The sequence below is a fragment of the Musca autumnalis genome, unplaced genomic scaffold (genome assembly GCF_047663935.1).
Source record: "Musca autumnalis isolate F117 unplaced genomic scaffold, ASM4766393v1 scaffold_4, whole genome shotgun sequence".
NCBI lineage: Eukaryota > Metazoa > Arthropoda > Insecta > Diptera > Muscidae > Musca > Musca autumnalis.
The window spans coordinates 49,548,193-49,560,299 of NW_027411977.1; the positions used below are offsets into that span (position 1 = coordinate 49,548,193).

A 12,107-nucleotide genomic window follows, 5' to 3' on the forward strand; every position below is an offset into this window, starting at 1 on the left:
TTCCGCAACAATTTTGAACTTTAATCCTAATCAACATTTTTGACGGTTCATACGACCAAAATTTTGAAACCCCCTAACTACATAAGTTTTTTGTGAAAAAAAGTGTTTCAATTTGCCCATGCTGAGGGTATATCTCTGTCGGCAAAGCCGACAGATACTTTCTTACTTGTTTTATAGGAAATCTATGAGTAAACTTGTAAGCAAAGAATTTATTATATATAGTAATGTTCCATGACAATAGAATTATAATTGCATCTTTCAATATGAATCGATTTCTTAATATACCATCACATTTATGACAAAACGTATATACACTCTGGAATACTAGTTTCAGATCTCAAATATTTATACTTCACAATATAATGTGGAAAAAGTATTATGTATAAGTTTATTTTGTCCACAATTAAGGGGTTATGGTCACTTATTGTGCACGAAAAATGAAATTTTTCATGAATTTTTACAAGTAATCTACCAATTTTTTCCAAAAGATATTGTTTTCATCTGATTTATAATACATTGAGCTACTTTCAGATTTTTTTTTTTTTTTGTTGAAAAATATTGCACAGATTTCTGACAAATGGCCACCTACGAAACACTGTTTTTACTAAAGCAGTTTGCGGTGACCACTGCAGCTCGAAAACGAATAAACCGATCAGCATATGTTTTTGTGGGATCCTTAAGAACATAACAATCGTGTACTTAAGCGAAACGAATAAAAAGTATGCATTTAAAAAAAATGTGAAGTGTAGAAGTCAAAATTTCAATTTTACCTAAAAAAGTTGAGCATTTTTTCGCCATAAATCCGTCCAATTTTTTTTTTTTTAAAGTCTCTTGCTTAAGTACAATCTTTTTATACGTATAATAATCCCAAAATGCTATTTTGAGAAAACCGTGTTTCAAACTTCGATGTTACATACAAATCACAATGAATTTTCTCTTTCTAACGCTCATATATCAGCTAATTTTTATCCGTTCGACATATTCTATTCTACATGTACTTTAAAATGAGTCAGCAAAAAATTATCGCTTTCGTAAAATCTGTAAGTAACAAATTACTGTTGGCATACCCATCTTCATATTTTGACAAAATAAAACGAAAAAGATATGTGACCCGTCCGTACAAACAAATTTTAATCAAACTCGTCAGTTCTACTTGTTTTTGTTTTAAATTGATAATCTGAGGGTATACTCGTACATATATTTCGGCAAAATCTACTGAAACTTTCTAAATTCTTTCTGTTGTTTTTGTTCTTTTTGATATAAGATACAGCAGATTCAATACGGAACATCAATTTTACATCGAATTGCATTACAAATTGTCTTAGAGAAAAGAACAGATAAGCATATAGGGTCCTAGTATAGGAAAAGTTGACAAATTTAGCAAATTTTATTAATTTTTAGTGGTATAGGAAAATACCCTCGGAGTCGACTCCGGAGTCGGAGTCGTGAAAAAAAACTGGCCTGGAGTCGGAGTCGGAGTCGAAGGAAAAATGGCTCGACTCCGAAACCCTGATTTAAACTGCCATGATTATATAAAATATTGTAGAAGAGAATAATCAGTGTAAGCCCTTTGCTTCAAATAACCCCCATAGAAGCGTACTTCCCAATTTTCGGAATTTTGGAGGTTGTGTCATCAATATCCCATTGATGGTATTAAACTTTCCACCTAAAATTTTCCGGTATTGTTCCATGTTTTACGGTGCTCCCGATGTTGTTAAACTATCCAAATCCAGAATATCCAGGTTTAGGTCTAGTCGGTATTGCCCAATTTTATGTATTTCGCTCCATTCGGAAAATTGTAATTTTTTTATTATTTTTATTTCTTCTTCTTCCTCTTTTCCGTTTAACTCCTTGAGGAGCATAGGGCCTCGTAGAGGTTTCTGAAACATTGTCTGAACATGAAGTGCTCCCTCCCAGACATGTAGAGTTTGCCGCAGTTGCGGAAGGATTTGGCATGTGCCTGTGACCTCCTGGGAGATTAAAATTTCTTTTCGTTATTTCTTTCATGTTTTTGGTGACAACATTTGTCCGGATTTCTTCTTTGCTTGTGAGCACAAGGAAGAGCTTAGAGAGCCTGGCACTCAACATCGTCTAAGCACGAGCGTAAACTTCTTGGAAGCCTGTGGGCCCCACCGTTGACCTATATGGGCTCATCCGCTGCCATCCCTACTGCATTGTCCGGCATAACAACGCAGATATCTGTAGACCCTATTCCTCATGTACTTTGAGTTGGCTCTAACAGATATGTTTGTAGTGTTGCAGGTATTTCTTCCATGCATCGGGTTAGGGTTATACCGCCCATGATCGGTCGCCATAGCCTCGTTGGCGTGAACAGAGGACACCAAGTCTCAAGTGGACAGTGGGTGAGGTTGACGTTTGAAGAGGATTGACTATGTGAACAAATATATTATTCGTCTTTCGCAGCACTCTTCCGATAGTCCTCCATTATTATTTTTATTTAATTCATAAAAAATTCATTACAGTTTATTATGTTGCCCCATCGTCTTTAAGAACGGTATTGTTTTAAAATTTCAAAAATATTAAAAATCAAGAAAGAAAACATACTCAAATTACATCAGAAGCATTCCGACCTCACTTGATAAAAATGAAGTTGAGATATAAGTACTACTCCTGTAATAAAACGAAATCAAACTAATTGTTCCTATTCACTTCAATACAGTTCGTGGTGGAGGGTATTAAATGTTCGGCCCGGCCGAACTTTACGCTTTTCTTACTTGTTTTCGTAAACATTATATTTCCACCAGACATCGATCATTTTCCTTCGGGTACCTCCCACACAAAATTTCGGAAAAGTGCAGTTTAAGACCTCCTCTCGAATAGTTTTAATTTTTGTTGTAACAACTTGTATTCGCTGCCCCCATTACGACCGTACAAGTTTTTTCTGGGGTACCTCTCCCACAAAACCTTTCGCAAAAATGATGCACACGATAACTCTCGAAGTCAGTAACCGATTTGGTCCATACTTTGCACATCGCAATTTTTCTGCGAGACATAGATCAGAATAGAATAGGTTAGAATATGGACTATATATGTCAACTCTTTCGGGTACCTCCCACATAAAATATTGGAAAAGTGCAGGTTAGGACCTCCTATCGAATAGTTTTGATTTTCTTTGAAACCTTGAGTGCAAGGTCCGTATTACTATGGTACAAGTTTCTTCAGTGGCAAGTACTTCTTGACCAAATGACCCGAAAGCTGTAAAAAACACGACAACTCTCGAACGGAATACTGCGTTGGTTCACATTTTGCATATCGTAATATTTCTTCGAGTATTAGATAAAATTCGAAGATGGTGCTTATAGGTTCAATCCTTCCTGTACCTTCCCCATTAAAGTTCGATTTGGTCCAGACTTTGGATCTCAAAATATTTTGTCCAAACTTAGTTTAAGTTTAAATGTGGGCCCTTTGGTTACCACCCACACAAATGTTCAACATTTTGGTTTATGTACGCTTAAGGGTCTGTTCGATGATCCTTTGGAAATGTTCACCGAAGGTACTCCTTGTGGGTGACCAACTAAGATGACTGGTGGGCGTGATATCCATCGAGAGGAATGATTCCCACAATAAGACACACTTCCAAAATGCACTTTGTCGGACCATTCCCTTTGGTACCTCCCCGGCAAAACTTTTGAGCTTTTATTCTAATCCATATTTTTGTCGGGAAATTCATACGTTGAAAATACTGAAAGTCCCCTAAATATATAATTTTTTTTGGCAAAAAAGTGTTTTAATTCACACATGCTGAGGGCATATCTCTGTCGGGAAAGCCGACTGATACTTTTTTACTTGTTGAGATGAAATTGAAGTTTTGGTGTTCCCGCTAACATGATCTGAAAACCTATTACTATTACATTCTTCATACACATATATTTATCCTTAAATTTCTATCACTCTAATCAATTTCTCATAATTTAAGGTAGAAACAATCGAAATCATTATTTTGTTTTCATTTATTAAGTCATTTACTAAAGTATTCTTTATATGATTTTACTAATTAATTTTATAGTCACTTTGAGGATTTCTAATTACTTTTTACGAAAAGCTTCGTGTTGTTGCTTTAGCATTTTTTTCTATTGAGTTCATTTGTTGTTGTATTCAATTACAAACGCTTAATTAGTTGATTTTAACCTTTGCATTTGCACCGTACAAAAAAAATGGTGTTAATTGCCTGCTGCTGTTGCAGAATTCACATCCTGGATATAAACTGTAATAAAATAAATTAATTGTTTTTCTTGTGTGTTTTTTTTTCTTGTTTTCGTTTCAGTTTAATTTAATTGAATTTCGAACAGACAAAAAGTTCAAGTACAATGTTAACAAGACTCTTGTACAAAATGTTTGGATATCAACGAATTCGTTTCAATGATAGAAAAAGTGCAATGTTGGTTTTGCTGATACAGGTGAGTACTTGTCATGTGCATACATACATATGTATGTAGTTGTTACATCGTTACATTAAGTTTGTTAAATAATCTAGACAGCCATGACAAATGAAAAGTTTTATATCAAAAGCATACATATTCCAGAGAAATAGCTTCCTAAACTTTGTTTTATGGTTCTAAAGTTCATATTTGAAAAGTAATCTAAACATATTTTATTTTAAACCTTTTGTTTAAATATTGTTTGTGTTCTTAACATGAACAATATACATAAGTCGGTTGTCATACAAACTAATAGACACTTTAATTATTATTCCTAAAAAAATTAATTTCTTCGAAAAATGGTTTACATCACCAGATGTGTTTTTATGATATTTTTTAATTTATTTATTTGTAATAATTTATTAATAGCATTAAATTGAATCAGAATTGGATTTTACGAAAACCATTAGAAATGGAACGATCCCGGTTGAATTAAATGTGTAAAAAATTTGTAAATTAAACAAGTAAAAAAATATCATTCGGCAATGTCGACAGAGATATGGGCAATTACGTAGGAATTTAACATATCGCTCATTTACATAACTCAAAAAAATGCGTTTTCTGAGTTAGGAAAAATCTATTTTCTTCTACGACCTTTAGTTTATATTGTGTAAAATTTTCATGTTGATATCTCTAAAATTCAAGAAAACAGTTTTTTTTGAGTTTATGAAGCACCATTTAATTCTCTCTGTTTAGTGCTTCGCTTTCTGGAGTACCATCTCTTCATCCACTTGTTTGCGCTATCTATTCTTTGGTCTGCCAATTCTGCGTGCACCGCCATGTGGCTCGAATTTATCTTATTATATGGCCTAGCCAACGCAATCGTTGCATCTCGATACGTTTAACTATATTGATGTCGTTGTATAGCAGATACAGCTCGTGGTTCATGCGACGTCGATATTCACGCAGATTAGTCCGTAGATCTTTCGAAGAATTTTTCTCTCAGACACGCCAAGCACTGCCTCGTCTGCTTGCGCAAGTACCCAGGCTTTGGAACCATACATCAGCATTATTTTTGTTTGACGAGTTGTGGATTTGATTTTAAAGTCCAAAACTTTGGCCTTCGTAATATTTTGTCGAAACTTAGTTTATGTTCGAAGATGGTTTATATCGGTCCACTCCTTCCGGCACCTCGAAAATGTTCCGAAAATTTGTGCGCACGATAACTCTTGAAGGGAGTAAACGATTTTATCCATACTTTGTGCATCGAGAAATTTCTACCAGACTTAGATGAGGTTCAAATATGGACTCAACAGGTCCACTACTTCGGGTACCTCCCACACAAAATTTCGGAAAAGTTCAGTTTAGGACCTGAACTCGAATCGCTTTGATGTTGGATGTAACAACTTGTGTTCACTATTCCCTATACGTCGGTACAACTTACATTAGTAGCAAGTCCATACTTCCTGAGAAAATAGCCTGAAAGTTAAACAAACCTTATGCTATGTGGTTGGAGCGCAAGAAAACTCTCGAACGGATCTGCCGTTTCTGTCCAAAATTTGGCCTTCGTAATATATTTTCCAAACTTAGTTTAAGTTCGAAGATAAGCCATATCGGTACACTCCTTCAGATATCTCCTCCGCAATGGTTCAAAAATGTTCGGAAAAATTCTGCGCACGATAACTCTTGATAGCAGTGGCCGATTTTGTCCATACTTTACACATCCTAATATATCTACCAGATATAGATGAGGTTCGAATATGGACTATATTTGTCCACTCCTTTGAGTACCTCCCACACAATATTTCGGATAAGTTCGTTTTAAGACCTTCTCTCGAATCACTTAGATTTTTGTTGAAGCAACCTGCATTCGCTGCCTCAATTACGACGGTAAACGTTTTTTTTTTCAGGGGCAATAGCCCGAAATGTGTAAAAACCCCCCTTTGCCCCTATATATAGTGGCTGGAGAACACGATGACTCTTGAACTGATCAACCGATTTGGTCAAAAGTTTGGCCTTCGTCATATTTTGTTCAAACTTAGTTTTATTTCGGTATTGCCCGGTCCACAAACTCAGGTATTTCGCCCCAATATTTAAAAAAATTTCACTAAAATGGTATGTACGATATCTCTTGAACGGGACAACCAATTTGGTTCAAACTTTTGATCTCATAATATTTTGTCCAAATTTAGCTTAACTTCTAAAATGGCGCATATGGGTCTTCTCCTTACGGTACCTCACCCACAAAAGTTCAACATTTGTGTCTAAGTGCAGTTTACTGTTCGAAGATCCTTTGAAAATGTATACCGATGTTTCCGTGGACAAGTCCATGCTTCCTGGCATACTGGTCCAAAATGTATGCGATGACCCACAGAACTAGTGGACACGATATCTATCTAAAAAATATAACTTCCACTTCCATTATGGACAAAGTCGATCTATTCCTTTAAGTATCTCATCCGCAACACTTTTAAACTTTAATCCTAATCCACATTTTGGACGGCAAGCTCAAATGTCCAAAAAAGTAAATACATTCGATCTTTCCGTAGATGAAAGTCTCAATTCGCATAGTCTGAGGGTATATCTCTGTCGGCAAAGCCGACTGATATCTTTTTACTTGGTTTTTATTCCCTCAGCATTTATGCTAAGGAGCGTATATATACTTTCATCGAAATAATGGTTTGATACCATGAGCATGTTTGCACGAAATCTCTTTCAGACAATTTTGAGTTGATTTAGCCATGTCCGTCCGTCTGTCTGGCTGGAGGGCACAATAACTCTCGAACTGATTAACCAATTAGGTAAAAAAATTGGCTTTTGTAATATTTTGTCCAAACTTAGTTTATGTTCGAAGATAGGTCATATCGGTCCATTCCTTCGTGTATCTCCCCCACAAAAGTTCGAAAATGTTCGGAAAAATTGTGAGCGCGATAACTCTTGAAGGGAGTAATCGATTTGATTCATACTTTGCATAATGTGAAATTTCTACCAGACATATATTAGATTCCAATATGGACTCTATTGGTCTACTCTTTTGGGTACCTCCCAGGGTTTCAGAGTCGAGGTATTTTTGGCTCGACTCCGACTCCAACTCCAGACGAATTTTTTTCACGACTCCGGCTCCGAGTCCGGTTCGACTCCGAGAGTGAATTCGTATACCACTAAAAATATATTTTGGCCTATATAGGCTAATGTGTTAGTTTTTCCTTACATATTCATTAGAAAGGACATTCGTTCGAATACATTCGATCATATCAATATAGTTTCGGCCGAATCTTACGAAAGTTTCTGTCGGTTTTCCTTTTTTTGGACGAGTATATTCTGGACGGAATTCTTACGCGTGAGAAAATCTTAAAGCTTTCAAAATATGTGCAAATAAAGGGGCAATACAAATCATAGGACTGTGTACATGCAACAAAAATTATAAGCAATTCATGACCAAGTTTCAAACTGGATGTAAACCAACATTTTAGTGTGCTTAGTCTCAAAAGGAGAACCCCAGTTGTAAAGCTCAATAAAATCAATTTTTTATGATTTTTTTTTCCGAGAACACTACGTAACTTTTTGGCAGATTTTTTTCTCCATCTGAAAGAGAAAAATATTACAAAGTTTTGAGGCAGTCTACGAAACCCAAATTTTATTAAAGCATTTTGCGGTGCCAGCTCTAGCTCGAAAACTAATAAACCAATTGTCATATATTTTTGTGTGGGGGCCACCGTGGTGCAATGGTTAGCACGTCCGCCTTGCACACAGAAGGTCTGCGGTTCGAATCCCAGGCCAAGCAACATCAAATTTTCAACGGTGGCAAAATTCCCCCTCAGTAATGCTGGCGACATTTCCTGAGTATTTAAGCCATGAAAAACTTCTCTACAAGTGGTGTTGTAAGACACGCCGTTCGGACTCGGCAATAAAAAGTATGTCCCATATCATTGAGCCAATATGAATCGGCGTTCACTCATTGATATGAGAGAAGTCTCCCTTGTCCCATCTGGGATGTTTGTGGAACAATTATATTATATATATATTATTATATAACACATATTTTTGTGGCCGATTTCGAGAAAAACACAGTTTATATGCTGCATACAAAATAAAATAAATTGTTCCCATCCAACTCTCATACTAAGGCAATATTGTTCCGATCGACTTAAAAATTCGACCACAATAGCATAGAATAGCTATTTATACTTTCTACTTTTTTCTGAAATTTATAAATAGGGATCACCCCCTAAACTAAAGTTCAGCGCTCACATTTTGAACTTTGGTGTGGAGTGGATAATTTTATTGAAATATTTGAGATATATTGTGGACACCCACACACACCAGCACGTAGGCAGATGGATGTCTTCTGGAACTGAAAAATTAGCACACTGAGATTTCGTGCATGAAAATATACTACAAAAATGTTGCTAGGAAAATTTTATGTATGGTCGGTCCACTAGGACAAGTAATCGATATTGTCATATTTTAATTGTCCTTTATCACTTTTACCCGATCCTTTTTTCATGAAAAACTATATGATTATGTATTATATTGAATTTCGTATAAGCTATTGATTGTGTAGAAAACTCGGATACACATGAACTATATCTGTTCCTGGCGGATGGATCCGGTTATTTGAATGTCTACATCTAAAGCCCTCATTGAGTATATCCTAGAAGAAATATTCGCCGCTTGTCAGACATCTGAGTTATGGCGGGATGAATCCGTCGTTGACCAACAACGAATTTATGATGCCCTGATTCAGAAGCGTAACCCTCCGAATTTCATATATAGTTAATAGATTATGCGAACTTTACCGAAATACATAAACATACGATTTTTTTTTTGAGAAAGTAATGGGTAATACTGATAAAGGACAATGAAAACGTGACAATATGGATTTCTTGGATATGGGAAACCTACATATAATTTTCGATGGAACATTTTTGTCAAAAATTTCATTTTGTTTACAATATCTCGAAACAGAGACAAAAAGCTATTTCTCAATGATGATGGGGGTCAATCAAAAAATTCATTATGTCATAACTCAGAAATTTCAGCTATGGGATCCTGTAGGGTTTTCATTTGTGATTTTCATCCCGAAAAGGAATTTTTCCACCCCCAGATCTTGACTTCCACTTTGTGTCACAGGGTATTCAGTAAGATTTCCCATAGAGACCACAATATCTTTAATAGAATACAAGGATAACTTCTCATAAAAACAAGATGAGAATACCAATAGAACTTTGTGAGAATACCAGTAAGACTTCTGACGAAAGAAGTTAATGGTCCAATCTTAATTCGATTGTCATAGAACTTTACTTTTATTTGCAAAAATGTTAAAAATCAATTGGATCAACAAAGTACACGGTGCTCTTGAAACAATTTTAAATGGAAGGTGCTTACACCTTGGAAGTTTTTGCGGATTCTGAAACTACAATGTTCATAGATGAGAAAAATCAAAAAACAAAAAAAATTGCCGGAGCGCTTTTTAAATAAATCGCGATATAAATTGACATTTTTAGGGGTTGTTTAGGTTTGCACGATTTTGCTTAGAAACCGCAAGTCGAATCAAAATGGGACTAAAGAAAATGTTGTAGCTATGAAAATTCTCTACAAGATCGACGTTAATGGTATTTTCGTAGTTTTTACCATTTTTGAGATATAGAAGTTCAAATTGGGACAATTCAAATTCAATTCAATTCTGAATCGCCCCCTTATAAAACAATGTCATGAAGGGTGCGCATTAACTAACTTTTGATGAAAACCGCTTACACAGGGGAAGTTTTTGTGAATTCTGAAACAGCAATGTTCATAGATGAGAAAAATCCAAAAACAAGAAAAAATCGCTTTAGGGATTTTTAAATAAATCGCTGTCAAAATTCACATTTTTAGGTGTTTTATAGGTTTTCACGATTTTGCTTGGAAACCGTAAGTCCAATCGGAATGGAGCTTAAGAAAATGTTGTAGCTGTGAAAATTCTCTAGAGGATTGACGATTATTATTAGTTCCCAGCCTGTACCATTTTTGAGATAAAGAAGCTCAGTTGAAATTTTTAGATTTTTTTGTTAGGGTTTCCCGATTTTGCTTGAAATCGGTAAGTCTTATCGATATGGGACCTGAGAAAATCTTAAAGCTGTGAAAATTCTCTACAAGACTGGCTTTAGTAACTTATCCTAAGTTGTACCATTTTTTAGATATATGAGTTTAAGTTGGGAATTTGCAGTCATCACAATGTTTTATAAGGGGGCGATACAGAATTGAATTGAATTTGAATTGTCCCAATTTGAACTTCTATATCTCAAAAACGGTAAAACCGACGAGAATACCATAAAGGACAATCTTGTAGAGAATTTTTATAGCTACAACATTTTTTTTAGTCCCATTTTGATAGGAATTGCGGTTTCTAAGCAAAACCGTGAAAACCTAAACAACACCTAAAAATGTCAACTTAAATCGCGATTTATTTAAAAAGCGCTCCGGCGATTTTTTTTGTTTTTTGATTTTTCTCATCTATAAACATTGTAGTTTCAGAATCCGCAAAAACTTCCAAGGTGTAAGCACCTTCCATTTAAAATTGTTTCTAGAGCACCGTGAGTAGGGATGAATAGACTACACTTCAGAGGATAGTAAATATCCTGTGAATTTTCCTTTAACTTAGTATAATACACCGCTTGCATATATGTTTTCTTATACCTTCCTTTTAAAAATAATAATTTAAAAAAATGATTTTGTTCCAAATTTAATGATATATTTCTATAACGTGGTAAAAATTTTGCTCGGAGTCGGAGTAGAGTTATTTTTTTCGACTCAGGCTCCGACTCCGACTCCAGCAAAATTGCTCGACTCCGACTCGACCCTGGTACCTCCCACACAAAATTTCGAAAAAGTTCAGTTTAGGACTTGCTCTCGAATCGCTGTAAAAATTCCCTATGGCACCACGTGTAGTGGTTTTAGCGCACGATAACTCTCGAACGGATCTGTCGATCCTGTGTAAAATTTGGTCATCGTATTATTTCGTCCGAACTTAGATGAGCGATGTCGGTTCACTCCTTTAGGTACCTCCCCAACAAGAGTTCAAAAGTTTTCGCTAAAATTATGTGTACGATACGAGACGTACATAATTCCAAACATAATTTGTTTGTGTCCAAACATAATTTGTTTGTGTCCAAACATAATTTGTTTGTGTCCAAACAAATATATGTTTGCAACATTTTGTAACATATCTCAATTTTATATGTTTGAGTACCAACAAATTTTTTATGTTAGAACATATTTTTTATGGGTGGAGAGTATTTTTGTCAAAGAGAGTAACAACAGGGCTCTCGCAGCTGTGGTATGCTAGTTTATAATAAAGAGCTGTGTGCATGGTGTAATAGGAGACGCAGATGTTTTGTGATGTGTATGCGTAAAACAGAAAGCGCCCACTGGTGAATGTGTTAGTTTTTTTTTGGCTTTTGGGTTTGTATTTGTTTACACCCAAACATATAATTTGTTTGCACCCAAACATATAATTTGTTTGCACCCAAACATATAATTTGTTTGCACCCAAACATATATATGTTTTCAGGACCCAAACATATGTTATGTTTAGGACTGCTTGCAAACAAATATATGTTTGCTGCAAAATATGTTTGGGACATATGTTAAAGTGGACTTTTTTTCTGTGTGTAGATCTGGTTCCAATATGGCCTATATATGTATGTCAACTCCTTCGGGTACCTCCCACACAAAATTCCGGAAAAT

The 12,107-nt window shown here is 35.4% G+C and overlaps 1 protein-coding gene across 2 annotated transcripts in view; it reads left to right on the forward strand.

Moving 5' to 3' along the window:
• The window catches only part of LOC141403381 (uncharacterized), an 85,972-nt gene that overhangs the window by 44,678 nt on the left and 29,187 nt on the right, over positions 1–12,107 (forward strand). For both annotated transcript variants that reach the window (XM_073985723.1, XM_073985722.1), the window contains one exon: positions 4,286–4,418. In XM_073985723.1, the coding sequence (XP_073841824.1) occupies positions 4,329–4,418 (90 nt within the window). In that variant the 5' untranslated portion in view covers positions 4,286–4,328. Of the gene's footprint in view, positions 1–4,285; positions 4,419–12,107 lie in introns of those variants that run through there.